The 24,737-nt window shown below is 33.2% G+C and overlaps 2 protein-coding genes across 7 annotated transcripts; one reads left to right on the forward strand and one right to left on the reverse strand.

The window, feature by feature from the left end:
* The first annotated feature begins 210 nt into the window (after nt 1–210).
* LOC137836957 (biotin carboxyl carrier protein of acetyl-CoA carboxylase 2, chloroplastic) lies at nt 211–4,829 on the forward strand. Of its 2 annotated transcripts, XM_068645766.2 has the most exons (7): nt 211–850; nt 1,797–1,832; nt 1,979–2,148; nt 2,248–2,560; nt 2,703–2,774; nt 3,893–3,958; nt 4,445–4,829. In XM_068645766.2, the coding sequence occupies exons 1-7, from the start codon at nt 692–694 to the stop codon at nt 4,466–4,468; spliced, it is 840 nt and encodes a 279-aa protein (XP_068501867.1). In that variant the 5' UTR covers nt 211–691; the 3' UTR covers nt 4,469–4,829. The 2 variants fall into 2 exon arrangements, with proteins under 2 accessions (XP_068501867.1, XP_068501868.1); XM_068645767.2 differs by lacking the exon at nt 1,797–1,832 and having other exon boundaries at nt 245–850.
* A 4,774-nt stretch (nt 4,830–9,603) lies between these two features.
* EMB2773 (PHD finger family protein) lies at nt 9,604–24,329 on the reverse strand. 5 transcript variants are annotated; one of them, XM_068645769.1, is made up of 28 exons: nt 23,759–24,329; nt 21,916–22,025; nt 21,374–21,510; nt 21,204–21,294; nt 20,809–21,068; nt 19,472–19,579; nt 19,122–19,233; nt 18,753–18,846; nt 18,443–18,629; nt 17,888–18,319; nt 17,269–17,783; nt 16,981–17,191; nt 16,855–16,905; nt 16,575–16,733; nt 16,274–16,441; nt 15,644–15,943; nt 15,416–15,568; nt 14,435–14,604; nt 14,044–14,152; nt 12,731–12,892; nt 12,546–12,650; nt 12,234–12,467; nt 11,582–11,715; nt 11,206–11,496; nt 10,719–11,130; nt 10,418–10,510; nt 10,169–10,294; nt 9,604–10,061 (listed from the first exon to the last, which is right to left on the reverse strand). In XM_068645769.1, the coding sequence occupies exons 1-28, from the start codon at nt 24,001–24,003 to the stop codon at nt 9,822–9,824; spliced, it is 5,409 nt and encodes a 1,802-aa protein (XP_068501870.1). In that variant the 5' UTR covers nt 24,004–24,329; the 3' UTR covers nt 9,604–9,821. The 5 variants fall into 5 exon arrangements, with proteins under 5 accessions (XP_068501870.1, XP_090157515.1, XP_068501869.1 ...); XM_090301389.1 differs by having other exon boundaries at nt 18,185–18,319; nt 23,759–24,298; XM_068645768.1 differs by having other exon boundaries at nt 18,753–18,849; nt 23,759–24,226.
* Nucleotides 24,330–24,737: the final 408 nt, after the last annotated feature.

Genomic DNA, 24,737 nt, shown 5'->3' on the forward strand with positions numbered 1-24,737 from the left:
TATATATTGTTGTAGATAAATGATAATAATAATAAAGGAAAATAATTCTTCTACATCCTTAAAAAAAATACACCCACTTTAATAATATATGATATATATATATATATATATTAAAATTTGAAATTAAAATGTAAAATAAATATAATTAAAATATTATTATTTTAAGTTGTTAAATGGGATAAAATTGCTAAAGTCAATACCTACAAAATCGGCCATAATAATAGCAAAAGCAGTGGCCATTGATGAGTACACATGGAAGCTTTTAGGAGCGTTGATCTTGTAGACGAAAACACCAACGTTGTCCGAAGCAACTTCATGAAACAAGTAAAAGCAGTGAGTACGAGGAGCCAGTAGATAGTTCATTGTTAGTTCCTCCAACTTAGGTAAAACTGTGACACTTTGATGGTTACTGCACTTGCATCGGAATCATCGAACCCACATTTCTAAAATCTCAACCAAACCAAAAGTCTTTCAAATCTCCTTTGTATTCTCCATCCACCCTCGTTTCATATTTTTACCCTTTTCGTGTCTTCTCAGATTCATCAAACGCACACCCTCTTCGGTCTCAACGGCTCTTGGCTTATATTCTCACCGACCCACATAACCATTCTCACCATTCTTCGCAGATCACGCACCCCTTTGGGAACACAAGAACGAAAGTCTGGTTTTTAGCTCGTGGGGTGGTTTCAAAATGGCCTCATTCTCCGTCCCATGCCCCAAATGCCCTTCTATTTCTTCTCCCTCTCTGGGGTTGAAATCCCCACAGGCTCCCTTTCAAAGTGGGTTGAGCTTCAAGCCTTTTCTATCATTCAGTTCTCTGTCTGCTGAATCTGCATCATCCAGAATTCAGGTATGAGTTTTCACTTCCATCTATCTATCTATGTATCTGTATCTGTATCTATCCATAAAAGAACGAGAGAGAGAGAGAGATGGAGAGAGAGAATTCTTTTGTCTGTGAATTTCTGTTTGTTGAACATCTAATGTTTTAAGGATGTCACATTATGCAATTTACAAAAAAGAAATAGTATATCTTCTCTGATTGAGATAATGTTTTGTTCAATTGATTTTAGTTGTAAATGAAGAAATGATACCTTTATCAATGATTTAAGGATGACAGATTATGTAATCACAAGAGAAGTATTTATTCTGTGATTATTTTGCTGAATTAATTTATCTTAGTGATAGCGATGGAATGGTACCTTCATCAATATTTTTCTTAAGTTTTCTGAATGTTCATGAAAAATGAGTATATGTATATTGAATCTAGTGTTGAGCATAAATGGTTTAAGTTAAGACAATAATCAGAAAAATGTAACAACACTTTGTTAGATACAATCTTGTTGTAGGTGATCAATGTTTTGTGAACAGTCTTTGCAGTAATATACAATCTTTTATATCTTGAAGCATGGTAATATTAATAGTCTATGATGCCTATTAATTTTTTATTATAAACATTACTCCTTTCATATTTGATTTTCCTACGTGGGAAGGGAACTACAACTGAAGTTTTTCCGCATGTTATCACTTATAGAAACATTTTCACTGTTACTGATGGCTCTGAATGAAGCACAACTGCAACTAAAATGCATTCAAATTGTTGTGCTTGTTATGTTAGCCGATTTGCCATTTGTTTTCATTGTGATTAAAATTGGAGAAATTACAACTTGTCAATTGAAACACTTTCAGTTTGTGGATGATTCAGTGAATAAATAGCAAATATGTCAAAGGCTTCACAGATATATTTTCCTTTTTGTTGATTAATTAATTATTCTATTGGTATTTGTTGTCTCTTGCAGTGTCCTAACAACAGAAAGCAATTTTCTGTTTTGAAGGTCAGTTTACACTGAGTCTTTTGCTTTCTGTTTTTTAAGTTCACATTGAGTTTTATTCTGAATGAAATTTTATCCCCCTGTTCAAACGTGTTCTTGATTAGATTCAGAAAGTTTTACCATATGCTACCCTGCTTTGTATATTGTAGGCTGCTAAAGTTGAAAATTCGAATTCTAATTCTGCCCCCGTAACGGTCAAGGAGCCTAATGTTGCTTCATCAAAAGAAAAAGAAGTGCTTGATGGAAAACAATCTGGTGGCACTATTGCAGATGAAGCTTCAGTTACTGCATTCATTTCTCAAGTTGTAGACCTTGTAAAGTAAGATTAAGCAGCTTCATTTTGCATGCAATCACCTATTCTTTTGTGTTTATATGCATTATTTCCATCGATTTCATTTAATACCATTTCCATGGCTAGAGTTGTTGATTCAAGAGATGTTGTGGAACTTCAACTTAAGCAATTAGACTGTGAGATTGTGATAAGAAAAAAGGAAGCACTGCAGCCTCCACCAGTTATGGCCCCAGCATCACCACCACCTATGCACTATGCAGCATTTGCACCGCCGCCGGCAGCTCCAGCTGCTGCTCCTGCTAGCTCTTCCTCCCCAAAAGCACCGCCTGCCTTGCCTTCCCCTGCAAAAGCAAGCTCACCTTCTCACCCACCAATGAAGAGTCCAATTGCAGGAACTTTCTACAGGAGTCCAGGACCTGGTCAACCTGAATTTGTCAAGGTTTGTAGACATACACAGTTTAAATAGCACTCTCTTTTTTCTGTTGAGGTGCCAATTTGCAAAGGGTAATTTATGAAACTAATTATTACTTTGTTTACTAAGTTAATCGGTGAAGAGACTAATTATTATGCTGTTGCTTCAGGTGGGTGATAAAGTGAAGAAAGGCCAGGTTCTTTGCATTCTTGAGGCTATGAAAATGATGAATGAAATTGAGGTATGTGTATTTACTTTCCTATTTGTTCTAGTATATTATTACATTTTTTTTTCTTTTTACTATGTTGTTTACTTTATGTTTTCCTGTAGTACTATACAGAAATCTGTGATTCAAAAATCTTGCAGTTAAATATGCTTATGTGTTGTCCACCTGTCTTACACTACAAGAAAATCATTGAGTAAAAACTAATTTTAAAGACAAAAAGTAATTAGTTACTTTATTAACTAAGTTAATACTATTTTATAAACTAAAAAATTATTGATATCTAAAGTAGTTTCTATTATTAATACAAATTTATAAACTAGTTTCTAAACTTTTGGTAGCTAATTCGATACCAATTTAGAAACTAGTTTATAAATTTTTATTAATAATAGAAACTAGTTTAGATATCAATAATTTTTTTAATCTATAAAATAGTATCTAATTTAGTTAACCTAGTGGTTAATTATTTTTTGTCTCTAAACTTAGTTTCTATTTAATAATTTCCTTAGTGTTAGCTCCATGAACACTTAACTCATTAATCATTTGAAAAAATCGTAATTATCCTAATTTCATACCACAAAAATTATTTATATCACTAGAAGTCTTTATTGAACATCACAAGACTTTTTATGGTTTTAGATACTCTTCTCTTTGCTTTAAACTGGAGAGGTCCTATTTAATAAATCCTAAACATTTATTACTCAATCTATCATCAAAATCAAAACCAACTAAAACTATGAAAAAAAGAATGGAAAACATGCATGGTTTAGTAGGTTAGTTAGTTGGTTTTTATTTTAACTGTATTAAGATTCATTGAAGACTCTTCTTAACAGTAAATAGTGTTTTTAAAACCTTTAAAATCCTAATGCAATACACCCTGCATACATTACAGTAGGAGTGGTGTGAAGGGATTATGATATAACTAAACTATGTGGTGGTGGTAGTTAGTTTTAGGAGATGAATAAAATGAAAAAAAGAGTGATTCAAAGTGTTTTTTTATGAACATCTTCTCAACATGACCCTCTGAGAGGCTATTGGATTCACACTTTGTCACTGTAATATCCTTCAGAAACAGATTCTATTAGCCAGAAACCAAATCCTCTAATCTATTGGTTATCTTCATTACTTTGTGGCAGGCTGAAGAGTCAGGAACAGTAACTGAGATATTGATTGAGAATGGCAAACAAGTCAGTTTAGACACGGTATTCTCTCTCTACCTTTGTGTGTGTGCACACCTGTATGTTTGTCTAGAAACCACATCCACTACTAGAAAATCATTAAATAGAAATTAACTTTAGAGACAAAAAGTTATTAGTTTCTATAGTGACTAAATTAGATACTATTTTAGAGACTAAAAAAAGTATTGATATCTAAATTAGTTTCTATTATTGATAAATAGTTTCTAATTGGTATCTAATTAGCTATCTAAGTTTTAACTACCAATTATTTATATTCTAAAGTTGGTATCTAAAACCTTGGTATCTAACTACATACCAATTTAGAAATTATTTATCAATAATAGAAACTAATTTAGATGCCAATAATTATTTTAGTCTCTAAAACAGTATCTAATTTTGTCAATATGGTAACTAACTATTTTTTGTCTCTAAAATTGGTTTCTATTTAATGATTTTCTTACCGTGATACTTCATTGCATAACTGATATATATACTCTGGTTTCTCTGCAGCCTCTTTTTGTGATAGTTCCATGAGCACCAGATGTGAAATGTCCTTGTTGGATAGCATGATATTGGATGAATTAGATTTTCTGTTCAGAGATTTCTTGAGTGATAATGTTTGTCTTCTGAGAAATCCTTATTATTACCTTCTTTATCCCCCACCTGTTCTCTCAGTTTATTAAGATATTTTAGGCATAAAAGCTCCATAATATCAGTATGAGTATTGAACATTCCATTTTTAGTAGTATTTATGTTTTCTGTTTTCTGTTTTCTGATGACACCCTCTTGTTGTATGAACCTGTTGCTGGATGTTGGGTTATTCAAGTAGTTTGTAGTACATTTTATGTTGGCCACAAACATGATTTATATTCAAAGACTCCTTCTTCCTACACCACCATAAAAGTGTTTTTAGAGCATGATCTTATAACATTTTCTTATGAAATTTTATTTTACTTCAATTGGATTCTACCAGTTTGCAAGTTTTGCTGCAATAGAAAGATTTTATCAGAGATACCTTTTTATATATTTCTTTTGTGTATCAACTTTTTATAACTTCAAAAAATAATCTAATTATATGATTAAATACTTCTTATTCTAAACACTCAAGGTTTATATACTATTCATGTTTTAAATATAAGATTCTCTTTCTCACTATCATATCAACATACTTCAACGTGGGATTTCTTTTAAAACAGATAAAATTCTATGTGAATAATTTCTACTTCAAAAGCAAGTTTGAACAATGATATAAAAACATCTTTCTTAAACATTTAAATAATGTTTTTGATTTCTTTCTATCTCTTTTCTATCATATTATATTATATCATTTATAATACTCATATTTTCTTTTCTCTCCCACTAGTGTCATTTGAATATTCATTTAGTATTTGAGGAGTTTATCTATCATTTTTTCAGCAAGGTAATACTGTTCGGATTACATTTTCCAAAATATGTTTAAGTTGCATTCTGAATTTAGTAAGGAGTTACATCACAGGGTAACGAGTTCTTTCAAAACTTTAAAAAAATGTTCATTTTGGATTCTACCAAGTAAAACACAAATTTTGGATTATACAATGAATTATATAATCTGAACCCTAAAACACAAACTTTGTATTTTGAATTTATATTTAAAATTGTAAAATTTAGAATATAAAATTTGTATTTTTAAATGTGCAATCCAAACTACAAATTTATATCTCGATGCAATCTAGAATACAAAATTTGTATTTCGGATTGTATAATCCAAAATATAAATTTTGTGTTATGAATTGCATATTTTTTAATACAATTTTGTATTATTAAATCAAAAAATTTAACTTTCGGATTCTATAATTCGAGAGGTATTCAGATTTCACATCCCGAAATTAAAAAAAAAAATATTCAATGAAAATTTTTAAAAGGTAATTTAGATATATTTTTGTGAGATATGAGAGTGCGGGAAGAACCCTAGGGTAATATAGAAAATTAACACTTTATTTTTTTATGAAGGAAGAAAACTTTGAAGTCTAAGCCTCAAAACAACCTTGTCAAATTCTCTATCCACCTTCATACCTTCCCCATGTATGTGAAAAAGAAGGTTTTAATCTTTTTTTTAAATTTTAAATAATTTTAGATAAAACATAACCTGACCATTTTAAATAACCTTAGTTGCACCCACACTTTCATACTCCTTTCAACCACAACACTTTCATTCTTCTCTAGTCGCAACGTTCGAGATAACAGTCTTATCATTTGAGCGTGTGAAAGGGTTGATGAGAAAATTCATTGTATCCGACGTTATCTAGTGCAAGGATAATTTTTTTTTTTAGTTTTGTACTTCATTTTTGTATCTCGCTGACTTTTTCTTTATAGGTTTTGTGGTTTCCAAAAAAATAAAAAATAAATAAGCGAACAAAAACACAACTCTATAAAAACATCACAAAACTCTTACCTCAACCACTAATGTTCACCGCCAACTATCACAAACAATCACCACCACTTGAAAATGGAAAAGAAGACATCACATTCTCCATCTTATCTAAAAAAGTATTGTTGGAATTAAAAAAAAAAAGTATGAAGATGCAGAAGAAAGTATAGAGGTGCTGGGAGAATTTGCCAACAACATTCTGCCTCTAATGAAAATTATGGTCTTTTTTGTGTTGTCCTCTTAATAATCTTCTTCGTGTAATGAAATTTAAACTTCTTTTTCTTTTGTCTTGTGACATCCAACTTCTGAATTAAATTCTTGGTCACCTTTATGTTCAGAATATTTCATGAACAAAAGTAGATATTCTTTAAGCTTCAATATTTGTAATATGGCAAACTTTTATAGATTTTGGCCCTTCCTTTCGTCTTTTATTTGAGAATAATCAAATTATTTCAAAGGTGGTTAATCCATCTAACACCTATTAATCAGTAAACAAAATAGTGTACCTCATTTCTAGGGGCACCATTAAAAATGGAGCTTTTATCTTCTTGAAAATTATTTCCATAAAAAGGATAAATAAAGCTTAATTAATAAGTAGAAAAGCCAATAAAGATTGATTTAAATGATAAGCAACAAGTTCATATCTATAACAATATGAATTCAATTTTTATTGTAAATGTGAAAACCTTATTGGTGATAATATGTAAGTATTTTTTTTATGCCTTTCTAATGCTGAGATTATTTTAATGAATCCCAAAAACTCAACTCATTAATCAATTCTCTAATGAGTCCTTAAAATTCAACTTGCCTGAACTTTTATAGATATATAATAATAATAATAATAGAAAACTAATAAGATTGTAGAATTTGATTGAGATCAACACATATAAATGAAGGTGATAAATTTGATTAGATTTTGTTCATAAAAATCCCTCACCTTGAGTTTGAGGGGTATTAGGATTCTACACATTTAGTTATTCAACTTAGGTGTTAGTGTTTTTACTATTTTTGTTTTTTGTTATGGTTGTGTAACTTTTTTTTGAATCTATAGACTATGTTTTTGTACTTTTTTTTGTTAGTGTATTATATTCAACTCTTATTTGTTAAAGCTTTTCTTTATTTTCTAGATATCAAGTTCTGATATACAATATAACATCATGAGTATATCATACAAGATTATGCGTTATTGTATATGTTTACGTATACACACCACATGCTTATCATTAATATTTCCTAATTAGATATATGTCTCTTGAGCAAGTTCATCTCACTTGACTGATCTTAATTTTTCACACAAAGGAAGACTTGTTCGCTTGAACAATACAACTCTCGAGAAGAAAGAATAGATCTGACATCTCATTCATTTAAGTGGCATGCTCAATACTTGAGTGTCCACCACTTGAGCATTATTCCAACGCTTGAATGATACTCATTAGTATAGTACAAAAAATTCTAGAAACACTAAACACGTTGATTCAACAGCAAGACACATTGTCGCTTGAGTATTTACATATAGTTGCACACATGCACCTTCTAGATTATGTGTTTTACATAGTCCATTTAAAAATATATTTTAGATTTATTGTATTCATAAATTTCTCACTATTATTTTTATAGTAGTTCATCAAATTAGTTAATCTAGATAAATAGTTTAAAAGATTTTTAAATTATGTAAGCAAAAGTTATATTCCAAATTTTAATTCTGTAAACTGAAATATTTCTTAATTATATAATCAAATTACGCAGTCCGAAATTATATTTTGGATGTTTTCTATTGAATAATATTAAATTGATTTATAAGATTTTAATACAAAAATACTTTGATATTTTTTATGTTATGAATGGTAGAAAAAAGTATGCGCGTTGAAAGAAAGTGTATCCATCTAAAATGAAAACTCTAAAAATAGCTGTAACACCCGAGAATGATTTTCCACTATTCTCATCATTAGTTTGTTTGACTAGAGCAATGAGACTAAAAAGGGAGGAGACAAATTAATAGAGATTATTTAGTAGAAAATTTCACAAAAAGGTAAGTAAATTTTTCTAGTTTCTTCATTCTATTTTTTTATTTTTTATTTATTTATGTTTTTTATGTTATTTTTTATTTTTTTTTAATAAATATGATCTTTTTATTCATTTATTTTAATTCATTTGATCTCTTTTTTATTTCTGTCGAATACAAATATAGATCCTAAATCAGTTGAGTATTTACTTATAAGATAATAAATAATGGAATAGAATAAAAAATTGTGTAAAAAGAAGGTTGTTCCATTAATTTTTAATAACAAAGAATGAAGCATAATAAAAAAGATTAATTAGAATATGCTTTATCCTAATTTTTTTCTCTTTCCCACATTTAGAGTGCACTAAATAAAACAACTTCTAATATATAGAATGACTTATTTTAACAAATTTCACCTAGTCATCAATCTCCTCATAATATATTTAAATTAAGGTTAGAATGAGAATTAAAAAAATTATAATTTACTTGTCTTTTTTTTAATCTGTTGTAGGCTTACTTTATTTCATTATATTTTAATCCATACCACCAATTCCCTACCAGCAAGCAAGATGAAATAATTGCAATAATTTTTAATATTTTTGTCTTTTATTACATCGCACGCCTTTTCTAATGCATGTTTTATCAAATTTGAACATAGTATTTCATATACAGTTATCTTTTTCCCAAACGGTAGAGTCATTTGTTAAAATTGTTTGTTTAAACTTCGTCCTCTAAAAAATGAAGAAAATGAACTGTTACACCTCCATACAAAACATAAAAATATTTTTTATCATTTTTGTGTCTCCGTATTTGGAACAATGATATTCTAAATTTTTTTTTTTAATCAGCAAAAAATAAAATAAAATTATGGAGATACAAAAGTATCCCAACCCTTTTACACTTACCATAATACATTAAAAAAACTAAAATAAAAGAACAACCAAACCCTTATGAATTATATAATCCAAAAATCTAAATTTAATAATAATTTTCAGATTATGCAATCCGAACACACATTTAAAAAAGACTTTCAGATATGAAAAAAGACTTTCGTATTATATAATTTGAAAACTAATTACGAATGTGAAAAATGACTTTGGATAATCCAGATAAGAACATTTTGGATAATACAGATAGGAACAATTTTGAAAATATGAAAATTTATTGTGTTAGGAGAAGAAGATAGGAAACCAAGCTTTATTGTAGGGAAAAAAAGCAATGACTGCAGAGGAAAAGCAGAAAAGAAAAAGGAATAAGAAATGAATCAACAAAAGAATGCAACCACTATATGATAATGGAAATTACAGAAGGAAACAGACAAAAATCATAGTGAGAGGACAGGGTATGGTGTCCATGCCCATACATACCCTAAATTCTGTTTCCTTAAACCCTATGTTGTAGGCTCTCATCCTATTCTGTACTTTTTTTCTTCCTATTTAATGTACAAGTTAGCCTATCTATCATGTAATTACATCAAATCAATATTGCCTAGAGCTTCTAAGGCTACTCCTGCGGCTGCCGCTAAAACTTATCTTGCGCATCGTACTTCCACCGCTATAATCCTCATCGTCATCTTCCTCGTTGTAGTTCCCACCTGACACATGTACAGCTTTCCGAGCTTGAACTTTCCTTGGAGTGGTTGTAGGTCTCTTGCGTTTTATATTTGCACTGTAGTGTGAATAATCAACAGTGTCTTCCCTCAAAGCATGCTTAAATTCCTGGAGCAACAAATGAGAAACAATGGCTAAAGAAACCCTCAATCCAATCTAGAGCACTATAGCTCACAAGCGTATGAAACAGAAATACATTCTCACAAGCTATATACCTGATATCTTTGTAGCAATTCTTGCGGATTCGTAGGCAAACTGAATTGAGATTCACCTATATTAAAGGCTATATTCTGTCTGGAGATAACCTCTCCAGGTTTTGGAAGTTCAGTAGGAGTATATGCCTGAACAAGAGGGAGCACATTTCAAAGGGAGAAGTTTGTTTTGTACCCATAATATCCAAGTCAAGGATGAACAACATTTAACTGTTGCGTAAAGTGATTATGAGATGCACTGTAAAATTTTACCTGACAACAGGCATCGTCGAGACTATACATGATTTTTAGGTGTCTCTTAAGCTTTAAAAGAAGCTGCAATGCAATTGCTGATAAACAGTCGGCCTGCACAAGCACAGGTAAAAAAATGAGCACATGCATAGGAATACAATTAATGATAAATGCACATATGCATATTCTAATGGTTAGGCAGTTTTCTGAAAACATTAGATATTCTTACTTTGAGCAGGAGTTCCCATTAGCAAAACTTTAAAACATTTTTCCTCAAACAAATCATTAATGAACAAATTAATGACAATGGGTTCCAAAATACCTGAACTTTCTCTAGATCATCATTTGAGAAGGAAAAATTTGTGTAACCCGCAGCATGCAGCTTTGCTTCTGGGCTACCCTTATATGAATAATCTAGCGGTTGGTGATATGATCCATTTAAATCTAGGGATCTCATGTCGTTGGAATTTAGATGAGCATCTACATTTTGTTGAATTGAGCCATTCAAATCCACTGACATTACATGGGTGGCAACAGTAGACTCTTCTGGCGCCTGTTGATACATTCCATTTCCATAAGGTGTACTGTGATTTGAAATGCTTGAACTCCAGGCTTTAAAATTCGCTTCTAGTGGTCCGACCCTTACTTGAACTATTCGATTGATAGCATAGATTAAATAAAGGGGCTCATCGGGTGAAATGAATGGCAGTAATGCTAGGACTTCCGTGCAGTAACTGAGGAAAAACAAAGTAAAAGGTCATTTAAGAACCCATATAAAGAAACAAAAAATAGCAACAGACAGTACTTACGTTAAGAAAGCGATTACTAATTTATTCCATCTTGGATTATCAAATTTCCGCACAATTGAGGACAAAAATTTGTTCCTTGATACCCGGTTCCCTCGGATGAGCTTGTATATTCGAGAAACCCCAAGTTTAGCTTGAGCAAGTGGCCCAGCCTCAGGCTTCCCTTTTCCAGAATTAGGCATCTTAGATTGGATCTTAGTGTCAACATTTTCAGAACCACCACAAATAGATTGCATAAACATAAATGACATTTGAAGTCCATCACCCAAGCGGCTTTCAAAAAATGCAGGATACCTGAAAAGATTCTCTAATTAGCTTTAGCTAATACAACCCAAGGTAACATGTACTACATCACCACAACAGTACATAAGAGATATACTTTTCATTCATGTTCATCAGAAGATAATGAGCCAACTTTGAATTTGACTCCAGAGGATCTGTTTCAAGTGCTATTAGGTACGGAACACAGGTGATTGGATGAACAAGACCTTGACGCAGCACAACTTCAACAATCTGCATTATTAACAAATCTCTTATTTTATATGTAAGAGCAAAAGAAAACTAGACCATTTTAACTGGAATAAGCTGGTCCTGATTGTGTTAGCATTGCAACATATTCAAATTAAACTTGGACCACAGCAATAATTTTTTTTGCTTTCAGAAAAAGTCTATTGGAAGTCACAGCTCTCCGTTCTCAAAGCTAGACAATGTAAAACAAAGAGGCACTCAATCTTCCAAAGAAAATAAGCTTCAAAAAGATAGAAATTTAAACTGCATTCCAAGAGACTGATAACTAGCAATTGCAAGATTCACCTATAAACTACTCTGAAAAGCATCTACCTAATTACTCATCTCCTTTACCTCACCCCAATAATCCAAAATAATTGGAAGAATTTAAACAGTCGTAAATACAATACACACACATGCACTTTTCTGTTTATTAACTGTTTCCAAAGAAGAGATTTTAATTGTTCTATAACATTTAGCTTAAGAGTATTGAATCTGATCCAACATAGAAGCTAGATTCTGACCTTCAGGGCTGATTGACGAACTTGTTCATTGAAATCCAAACATCTACCCAAAATATTATCCCAATACAACTGAACTATACCCCCACATATGTTTGTATCACCCGCACCAGCAGCGACGGGTACACTCTGCCGAGCTCCTACTGTGTAACCAGCAACGTTATGATCATCTTTATCAATTCCCATTTGGCTTTCAGCATCTAGAAGATACTCGTACATGTTTTGTAATCCTTGAATCTGATTTACAGCGAAAAGTTTAGTATATACGGAAGTAGTTTATAGAAGTACACATATATCAAGGCAAAAATATTTTACCTTAAGGCGTGTATCAGTAGCAGAGGATAATGTTTCCTCCAGTATTTTGCCAACAGAATTTTCCAACATATATTCGGGCCTAGCAATTAAAACAAACCCTAGTGCCTACAAGAGTTACAATAAAACATCAATACACACTTCAAGATTAAACTGAGATAAGAGCAAACTGAACAAAAATATCATACCTGCAAAGATCTAACTCTGACAACAAAATCCTCCGCAGAGAGATGCCTGATAAACAATCTGACACTGCTTCCAAAATCAACAATTTTATTACTGGAATTTGCTAACAATTGATTACCATAACGGATAAGTGACCCAAGACAGAAGAGAGATCGTCCAACTTTCTGTAAATAGGATGGAACAATAAATTATTATTTTAAATCCCATTTTAAAATAAAGCATTCATCATCAAGTTAAATATTAAACACTCCATAACAAAAAAATAATTGCAAGTTTCATGTTCATAACCACAATTCTCTACACGAGCTATAATCTACAAGAAATAACAGCTTACCTTGACACTAATTATGAATGGTCCACATAACAGGAAGAGTTCACAATATATAAACTACCTCATGCATCATTTAGCATGATCCTACAACTTTTAAAAAAAAAAATAACTAAATGCTGAAATCAAATCCATTTTGTGTAACATAAGAAAAAGTACCAACCTCACCCCCATAAAAATGCCACCTTCCATGAAAAAGAAATGTTAGTAATGAAGTACCAAAAGTTAGCTCGAGGTGAGAGGATAGGTCCTTAGGAGTTATGATGGATGCACCAGTACTTTTACTCATGGTAGTCAAAATCAAGATCTTATTCAAGATCGGAAAGATAAGTATGAATCGTAAATCGAGAGATCGTAACACGGATTGTAAGATCCTACAAATTTTATGAAAACTTATATACACATAAAACTGCACTTTGGAATGCAGTGCATGCGCATTGAAGTTAAATAGATGAAGGGAGGATAAGGGAGAGCGGGAGTCATTAGATTTTAGGAGTTTGTACTTGTTAAAAAAAATGAGTCATATGGTTTAAAAAAATATAGCCGTGGCATGAGTAATTGATTGCCTACATCCAAATCCAATTAGGCAATTTAATTGTAACACACCCCTTTTCTAATTGGGCCATGCGCTGCCTCCATCCCAGCAGCCCATAAAAACCCTAAAATTAAAATTGTGCATATGAGAAACCCTATAATTAAAATTGGGACGTGACGTGAGAGTGAGAGAAGAGCGTGACTGCACTACATATAACAGAGCCACTATAGGTGTCAGCGTGTCCCCTCCCAAGTCTTGTCAGGAGATCATTAGCCCTACCTAACCGCCAAACACATAAATAAGAAAAAATGAAAACAATGCCACAGAATGATTTCCAAATACAATTTCATGTTTTGCGGAAGTTGAAAAACATTGCTATGAATTGGAGGTAAGCTCCAATAATAGATACACTATATCAACAGACAAATTTTAACATGAATCTTGAAATAAACCTGGTTGTTATCAACAGCCTGAGTATCCAAACATTTGAAGAAGAACTGAACAAGTTGTTCAACTACAGCAGCCCCCTTTCCAGCCATCTTACTTACAGAGCAGAGGCACCTGAACATTACGTGCAGTTCAAGGATTTCAGAAACATTTCACAAAATAAAGTCAAAAAATGTTCAATGTCACATGTTTTACAATGGTATTTATGGTATTACATAAGAAAAATATTTAGATATTCTCACATCAAGCTTCATTTAGCAACTATAAACTATTACCCATCAAGAAAAAATAGAGAACTCCACATCACATAAATCTATCAGCTGGTCAATTACAGAATAAGGGAGAAAACAAGTAAAAATAACAGAAGAAAATAATGGTAAGAAACTGTAGATGTACTTGATACAGGCATAGACAACCGACAAGAAAGAATGCCGGACAATCATTTGTTTTAAATCTTGCTCAAGTTCCCCAACAATAATTGGAGGTAACTTCCCAAGCATGGGCAGCACAGCATCAATTATGAATAGAATACTCTCAAGCAGCTGTGCAACCATGCGATTGTCAACCTGAAAAAAAGACATGGTTCATTTTTGTCATTTTCAGATTATACTTTCTCGAAGGCTAAAAAATTAAAACTACTAGAGAAATATAATGAAATAGCATTGACAAAAAAAACTACAGGAGTAATAAAAAGATCAAGACCAAAGCCAAAACAAAGTGCCAAATAGAATTTTGCTTATAAAAGGGCAACCTTAGCGTAACTCAACCTCACAAAATCATCTTGTAAAATAAGGTTTGCACCCACTTGTATATCATGATCTGGTCATTTCTCTAACTGATGAGGAATCTCCAACATATTCCAATTCTTTTCTTGAAACAAGTCACATATATACGACTAACTAGGGCATTGGTCAAAGTATAAAAGACATTTTAGAGGCACATAAAGGTTCATCTACAGGCCAAGGTACATGAGATCCTTACATCGTCATGGCATGCTCAATTATCAACTAACCTAGCTATTTTAAGCTCTTTCACCATAGTGGTAGCTCACCATACATATTGCATGCCTCCTTATCCATACAACCTAGATATACTATGATACACAGCTATCATGGTTTACTTCTGTGGATTGGTGGATTTCTTAGTTGGTGCTGCTGGACATACAAGCATCAATTATTTTCTCTTCCAGTCTAATGGTACAATTTTATCAAATATAAATTTAAGCCCCATAGCTCACCCAAAGTTCAAAACAACCACCCCAACATGGATATGACAGCATTGCTGAATATTACCTTCAGTACATGAATGAAACTAATTAAACCAACAAAAGGGGAACATTGCACAATTCACAATAACAAGAGCAGGTCAATATATAACCTGAGTCTTCAGATATGGCTGCAAAGTAACAACAAATTGGGAGGGGTTTGAAGCTGGTGCACAGAGAGTTGGGTCCACAAGACAAAATGCATGCAGGAGCAACACATATGGAAGTGCACGCACTTCAACTTCATCACTGTTCATTTCCTCAACCTGATAATGAACCAAAACTGTCATGTTAATATCAATGTAGCCAGGCATAGTAGTGGCAACCAAATACTACCATACCTGCAACATCTTCTCCAGCAAGCATTTGCACATTAACTCACACCGCTTACGTACTGTTGCAAGAGATACTGGATTGATCCCTGTGGCTTTTGCAGACTGAGGCAAAAAATCAAGTGACAAATTGCGCTTTATTACAGTTACAAGAAGTTGATTATTGGGTATTCCTCTCAACATTTGAACAATTTGCTCTGTTTTCTTAACTATCTCAAGTGGAACAGTACTGCCATCCCCAAAGACCTGAGTTTGTGAACCATGAGGCTCCTCAAACCAGAATTCACTGAAAGTTTTGCAAACAAGGTCCTGCAAAACCAAAGCATAACAAGGAGAACATCTTTACTAATGCCGAGTGAGAACACTAACAAAAGAATTAACAAACAGTTCCTATCAAATAAGTACACGCTCACAACCAGTGACTAGTAATTTCTTTAAAGACTACAAATGAAACACATAAATATTACATATCATCACCAATGCTATAAAACATGACCATGTTGGGAAGAAAGAATGTTAATCTTCAAACACAATTATAATTTACACTTAGAGGAAAAAAGTATAATTCTTGACAACTAGGTAGGAAGTATTTAAACACACAGTCATATCTTAGTGGATCAAGCAATAATTTTAATATACCTGGATGCTAGCTTCATCGTCACTAACACGTGTAATTATCTCTGTGCAAGCTCTTGTAAATCCAGAGAAGTTAGCATCTGAAGTGCACATATCTCGAATGAGTTTTATAGCTCGTTTTCGAACGCTTACACCAGTATCTTTTATTCTCTCTGCAATCTTCTCAAAATACTACAAAACCCAATTGAGATAAATGTTTTAACAATTCATCATGAAGTGTCTCCTCTCCGTACCTATGACATTTATAAAAGAAAGGACCAGTTTTGCTATTGACCACAAAGGAAAGATCCTGCGACCCCCATACCTTAAAACCCACATCTGGATGTGAAGCAATATGCCTACCAACAAGTTCCAATGCTGCTTCTCTAACAGATATTGCAGAATCACAAAACCTTCCTTCAACAGCTATCTGCACACGCTTATCTCCCAATACCTCTGGATCAGCCTCTACAATGATACTAACCTGCTCATTATATTAATTGTATTAAATGAAAAACAGAAGAGATTACTTTGGTACCAAGAAACTATTATAAGCATCCCATTTTCACTGGAAAGAAGGCTTAAAAAATATATTTTAAACTTACTGCTTTTAAAGCCTTCGCCCGAATAACTGGAGAGTTCTCCATCAAGCTTACCTGAACGCATAAGAAAAATTAGCAAAGTACAATTTTTTATCGAATTGGGGAAAGAAAGGATGAATATCAACAGACCAGAAGTATGCTAAGAATTTTATCAAACCCTCGGCAAAATGAACTGTTTTGGCCCAAAGCTAAAGTAATCTTCTTGATTGAATCCCTTGTCAGCATAGAAGATACAGTGCCAGAATCCCGTACTATGATTTTTGATTTCATCCTTGCAATGTGATAAATGGAGTTCTGCTGACAATTTGAATCATCTTTGTACCACAAGCAGAGATAAAACCTGCACATTTACACAAGCATTACCTTTGCATATATGTAACTAAAATGTCAATTAGAAGATCTGTCACAAGTACTAACCAGCAAATGAAAAGATGCAGATCATCAGGAGAGGTGACATCTTGAAGGTAATTCAAAAGTAACTGTTGATTGATGTCGTGCTTAGAAACTTCGGAATCCTTTGATGCTTTGGAATTTTTTTTCCCATTATTCTTGTGCTCAGAATTGCAACATGATTGTAATACCAGTAGTTGCTTATGACAGATGCATGTCTGGCAGGACCAGTTTCGGCTGGAAATTTCATGTTCTTTAATGCCCAGGCAATCAGCATGAAAAAGCCTCTGGCAACCATGACACGTAAACAGGTTTTCAACCCTTCCCCCCAGACAGACACAACACATATCTTTTTCTTGATGCTCAGCATGAGCATCAGGACTAAGGAAATCCTGAAGGATCCAGAACTTTTCTTGGCTACAAACCAAAGCATCACGCTTCAACCTTGCAGCAATTGTACCAAGAATATCAATCGCCATGGTACGTGTAGAGACATCCTTAGATTTTGGCCCAGCATTCTGAAGTAGTAGGACACAGAGAACCTGAAACAACTCTCAGGGGTTAACTAATTTGATGCAACTACCAAAATAATTCGTATACAAATAATATGCAGATCCCAGCAAGAACACACCCACACATGATCTACCTCAAGAATAGAAACTGAAGCAGGATATTCAGGTAAATTTAGAGTCGTTAGCAAATCTGTAACAAGATTCTCTATTATGGATTTCAGCTCAGAAGCATCCTGAGTCTTCACACTTGCTAAGCGTTGAAGTACACGACTCCAAAACAGACAGCAAGCTTCTGTAACTGCCTCGTAGGATTTAGTTGGAGAACTAGCATCAACAGAGGCTTCTAATACAGAATTACCATTCGATGCTTTTCTTAAAGCATCAGGTAGGTTAGCACTACAATGAATCAACTGAATCAGCAAAGCAGTTACCATTTGGATCTGCCTTGGCTCTTCCTCACGTACATGATAAGACCTTAAAGCTCGTTTTGAATAAGGTAATTTCCATAGAAGCTGAACCATTTCATCTATCACATAAATGCGATGTTGTGTATATAAATAGAATATCTGTACCACCATATTGGAAAAACAAATTACACGAGCATATGCTCAAAATTATGAAAGAACATTAGAACCACCATATGAGCACGAAAGATAACAATCAGAGATGTAAAAGAGAAGTATCAATACCGCACTGAGTAAACTGATTGCCTTCAATTGCAAAAGCTGGATATTATCAACCAAAAATGTTGTAATACTTGTTTTTACAAGTTGTAGAATGCAACTATCTGATAACCTCTCTATTAACAATAAATCTTTGAGTAGCCCAAGAACAGTGCACAACTTCTGAAGAATAGTATTCACAGCAGTAGAGAGCCTAATAAAGCAAGGACCAATACGAAAACAAGAATGTGGACAAGAATAATATTAACAAAACTAACAATAGATGCATAAGAAAACCAACATAAAGGATATATAATGTGGACAAAAATAACCAGACCTGTTTGATGCTGATTTCTTCAACTTCAAAGTCTTGTTAGTGCGTCGTTTCTTGCTGGCTGAACCAAATTCAGCATCATTTTCTTCATAATCATCTACTAGAAAAAAAATATAGAGATTAAGTGTTTGAAAACCACCGAGGAATTATCTCCCTCCATTTCAAGGTCCCCCAACAGGCCCGTTATACACTTTGTGAACTCTGTCATCCCATGTTGGAACTCAGAGAAATTGTAATACATCATTAAGTACAAACAATTATAGTCAGATACCATTTAAAAGAAAAGTATTGCACTTCCAGTAGCATCTTCATCCTCCAAAACATAAAGTTAAGACATATGTTCTATTCAGAACCAAAACTGGCAAGGCTAACCTTCAAATGCTGTGTTTTCACTAGGTCTATGTAAGGCACGATATGATGGGTCGCATGCACACATAACATCCATTATCTGACGCCTGGAAAACTCCAGAATTCTCTCAATTATCTGGCATGGACAAATTGCTTTCAGACATTATAGATTAAAATTTAAAACAAAATAGGTAACAGCCTACACAAGTCATGAAACCTAAATAAATTAAATCATTGATTTCACTCATATACAAATACTTTCTCCTGCTGAAGGAGCTTTTTCTTTGTATATACTTGTTTTTCCAGTCCTAATAAACTTCCTGTTATTCATAGTAATAATATTTGCTTGAAACTAGCATCAACAAAGAAAGTACCTCTTCATTATAAAGTTGCTTTGGCATATCAGTATGGGCCATCACTGCTAATGCAGCATGAATGGACTCCAACGCGATAAAAACAGATGAAACTAATTCTGAATCTGACTGAAAAAAATATCAATAGCAAAAAAAGTTATTAATATAAATTCAAGTCATAACAAGTTTGTCCAAACTAGTTCAATACATGAAAAGAAAAACATAACACAATTTATCCATAACACAAGTATAAGAAAGGGTCTTGGGGTTGAGTCCCAAGTCACCCATTCGAAATCCATCACCCAACCCAAATAAGAGTGATTTAGTTTGGGTTGGATCGGATTTGATCCAATCATAAATGAAACCCAACCCAATTTAATTGGGTTGGATTGGATCGAGTTAGGTCATTGGGTAACCAACCCAATGAACACCCCTACCTAACTTTGTGATTTGGGATGATGAAGATTCACTAATCATGACCTAGATGTGGCATTGCATGGTTTCTAAGATAAGTTGAAACGGGATTCTCTCTATATCAAAATATCACATTGTTAAATAGGTCGTGGATCAAAAACTAGATTAGTACCAAAATTTAAAGAGGAACAGTCTTTAAATTCTTACATGGCCTAAACCATGAATATGACCCAATTAGGGTACAAATATTTCGAAAAGAAAAATTGTCTCCATTGTCGGAAGTACTTTTTAGTGGTAAGGGGAGAAGAAACTTAGAGGATTGGCCTGTTTAATATTTAGAATCTTCTTATTCATTTCAGCACATTTTTATTTCCTTATTTTAGAGAGTTTGATTATTACAAATAGAGGCGATAAGAATGTAATTAGTGAGATTTTTATCAACAAAATAATTATTTGTTTTTTAAAGTTTAAGTCAACATCCAAGTCTATCTTAGAGAGGTTTGTTAAGCCTATCATGTACTTGCTATCAACCCACTATTGGACCTATAAATATTTATTCTCACAATTGAGATATGCAGTCCTCAATGTATGCTAACGGTTAAGAGATCTCACATCAACTAGAAATATGGCTAAATTATAATACATGAGTGGATGCAAATCCCACCTTTCAAACCTATTTTGTGAGATTAAGTTAGACTTAAAATCCACTTTCTAAGACTAAGCTTCAGCTACCAAACTCAATTCTATGATGATATTGTTGGAAGCACAAAGAACTGACATATAGCTATTTTGATATTAAGCTTTTTCTTACTACTCAATTGTATGTAGAAGTTAGATTTTAATAAATTTTTGGAAAATTTTGAGGTCATATTCAATGTCAACTAAATCCAAGCAAGCCAAAGAAATTCAATACAAAATACAAAAGAAGTGAACCATGAACTTACACTATTATCACATTCCTCAATTGACAGGCCCTCTGCTCTATGTATTTGATGATTTAGAACTTTTAATAGTCTAACAAGGACTTCTATGGGCACCAAATGCAGAAGTTTCTTTTCACGAATAGATGTTATTTCATTGACAAGTAATCTAAGATCAGAAAGAGGCAGTGACAACCATTCTGCTTCATCTCTGTCATCACTATTTAATTCAGATTTGTTGCATAAATCCTCCAAAAAGTCACAAAACCTTTGAATGTGGGCACCTACAAAAAATTAAAAATACCAGTTGATTACGCATGTAAAAACAGCATGTTTGCCTCCAGACATGTGATTACATACATAGATAGAGAACAGACAACATTAAAAAGAAAGATTTTAGGAAATAAGCATGCACCAACCTTGAAGCTCAGCAGAATCAGGTGCTATAGATATTCCATCGCCACCTTTCTTTTTAACTTTTGATTTTTTAAAAGACAGTGTAGAAATATCCTGCCAAGTAATTTTGAAAAGTTAACAATTGAAAAGAATCAAATATCAACTAAAAATATAAAATATAATATATTAATACATTTGTGGAAAAATTATCAAGTTGGCGACTATGCGTTGCATTATAGTCTTTCTGAGTCTGACTTGGGATAGAAAAACTTGATTCAGATTGCCTCTTTTCAGGTAATGCACTACCAGAGATCTGCTCCTTAACAGGACCTGAGAAACTTGACCAATACAATAAACAATAAGCAGAGCACCATTAAATTATTTAATGGAAAGCCAAAAGAGCAAAGTAAAACATAAGTTTTAGGCGGAAAAGGTAAACAACTTTATAAGTTTGACATCACCAAAGTTCTAGTTTAATCAAACACACAAATCACACTAGACATCTTGAAAGGTACAAATGACAGTAATTTGTCAACATGAAATCAAACTTCATTCTATTATGGCAGTTTCTCTTCATAATAAATCTCAGTATGACTAAACTTTCCCAAGTGCAAAGAAATCACATCCTCAATCTATGTCAGACCGTTACAGAACAATGAGCAACAACAACTCTATTAGATTTGAAACAAAATCCACATTAGTGATATTCAGGGCAGAAACCAAGCACTCTTTTACCTGCAGTGCTGTATTCAAATGCTTCAGGATTGCACCTGAGAACTTCATCATGGAGTTCTAAAGGCTCAACATATATATAAGGAACACCTTTGGCTTCATCTCTTAAATTCCTATACAAGACAAAAATAAACAAAGTTGTATTAAATTCAATAATAAATCCAATAGTAACGACACAAGCAACATTGATAATGATGGCAACAATATGTATAGCTTCACTGACACATCGAATTTTAACAAAACAAGACAAATTGGACATGTGGAAACAGCTTGAATGAAAGTCGTTTCCTTTATAGTCAACCAACATGGGAAATAAAACTCCAAACTGGTTGGAGAAAATGTACTAGTAAAGTGTGGTGACCTATTCTCATCTAAAACCTCTCCCATTAGTTTTATAAGATATAAAAAATTCAAGTGAGATTCTCACAAACTAAAGAATTAAACCTTATGCACAAGGTTTAAAAAGAAGTCGGTGACCGCAATTTCAGCCACAATGTCAAGGTGTCCACAACCACAATTGTGGCCACATTGTCTGCATTATCCCACAATTTGACAAAACGTAATCAAACTGCAACCCCTTGCATATGCGCTTATTATAATAGCATCCAGTGTTTATTTACAAGTCCAATACTAATCTACCCTAGACCTAAACATGCAAACTTCATGTGAAAAGGCAAAAACATTAAATATAAATAAATTAATTACTTTAATTTTCTTTAGAGAGAGAACTATAACTAGAGGTAGGTTTGATATGTGAGAAAAATGGAGGGAAAATAGAGAGAATAAATAAAGAGGAGATAGGAAGTAGTATATGTTTGGATCTGCACGTTTTGTTGTGTATTTTATAGCCTTATTGGGAAAAATTACCAATCAAAAGTATCTTATAATCACAAAAATAAGACATTTATTTTCTCTTTACCCTTTGCATCTTCATCTTTTTCGAAAGCCTAGACCCATTCTTCTGGATCTTTATTAGTCCTAGGTACAAAATCTCTCCAAAAAGACCTATTTTTCCTTCATTTCTCATTAACCTTTGGCTAGGATCCTAACAGCAACTTTGCTCCTAAACGTCAACACACTGTTTCATAATGTGTTAGAAAAAGGAAAGGAAGCAGAACGAGTTTACTGATTCTCACAAGTTTTTTTTCTCCAAGAATCAGTGTGCAAATTCTACTGTAACAGCACTTCCAGTCACCTCAGTGGTTCATAATGGATTATCAATATCTTTTATATGTGAAATCATTAGTTTTCCAAAAACAATCAATAATGAATTGTTCATAATAGATTATCAGTCTACAACAATTGATTTTCAATTTTTCATTATCAATTACTAATGGTCCGTCACCAATTATTTAACTTAAAAATTGATTTGAATATACATATATATATATATGTGTGTGTGTGTTAATTTTTTTTATTTCACTCTTTTTTCTTCAGAGCCAAAAACTTTTACTCCCACTGATGTCTCACCTACTTCCATTTGCTCTATTTGTATATTTTCTGTAGTATTCCCTCTATTCTCACATATTTCTCTCCTACTTACCAACACATATATCAAACACATAGTAAACAAGTACCTAAGACGCAAATTTAGAAATGAGAACCAAAAGTCAATTCTCATCATATGTGCTACACTAAATCACATGAAAATTCGAATGCAAGTAACCTCAGCTCGCAAGTGCGAGCTTCAGTTGCAAGTAAAAATTAACAACCATTCAGTCTAAACTTCGAGCCTAATTCAACACATGCTAACGAAATTCACTGATCCGACTATTCAACATGTTGGCGACTAAAACCTCAGCTTGCGCAAAATGTCGAACGAGAACGGAAGGGAGAGAAAGCTTACAAGTACGACACATCGGTGTGGCGAAGCAGCTCGGCGATCTTGCCGGACTGCGCGAGCACGTCGACGCGGCTGAGACGCGCCGGAGAGTCAACGAGACGGAGGTCCTGGTCGGAAGCGCCGCAGAAAACCGGAAGCGACGGCAGCGGGAGGCAGGCGGCAAGCTCGGAGTGGACGGTGTTGGAGAGGCCGATGCCAGAGGAGCCGGAGAACGGCGCGCCGGCGCCGGAAGTGGCTGGGAAACTCATTGGATTGGTCACGTGAAGGGCATGAAAGCGTGGAGAACGGTCAAATCTGGACGGAAACTGAGGGAATTAGGGTTTAGGTGGAAGGGATTATTGGGGGAGAAAGAGGAACGGAGTGCGAGCCCTAGAGGGACAGATTTGGAAGAGAAATTGCGAAGTGAATGGCGGGGAAAAGAGTGGGTTTGCAAAAAGTGTGTTGGAAATTATTATCGTGAGAGTGGACTCCAAAGTAGATTTGGTTTTTATGATGCAAGAAAGAAACCGAGTTCAGACACAAAATTACCTGAATACCCTACCCTCTTTGTCAAGATTGTCACGGAAGCTATTACACAACCACTGAAAGAAGGAGGTTCCAAAGATAAATGCATAAACAAATAATTATTTATAGTAGACATATTATTCATTTTTCCTTAAATCATAGGATTAATAATTATTTTTTATTTAACTTTAAATAGAAGTGAAAAAATTAACGTGCAAAATCGTTCTTTCACGAACGTTATTTGAATGTAATAACACATAAATATATTGTTTTAATTAATATTCTTTTAATTACTATTTATGTTAATTTTATATTTTTATTTTTAATTAAATTGCTTATGGATAGGAGACTGAAATAAAGAATTAGAGAAAAATCAGATAATTAAATCTACTAATATCTTAGAAAAGGAATTGAATGCAATTCCTAAATAATGTCACAATTTTCTAAATAATTTTCTTGTTATTTTTTATATTTTTAA

Source organism: Phaseolus vulgaris, chromosome 4 (assembly GCF_051622355.1).
Source record: "Phaseolus vulgaris cultivar YP4 chromosome 4, ASM5162235v1, whole genome shotgun sequence".
Lineage (NCBI taxonomy): Eukaryota > Viridiplantae > Streptophyta > Magnoliopsida > Fabales > Fabaceae > Phaseolus > Phaseolus vulgaris.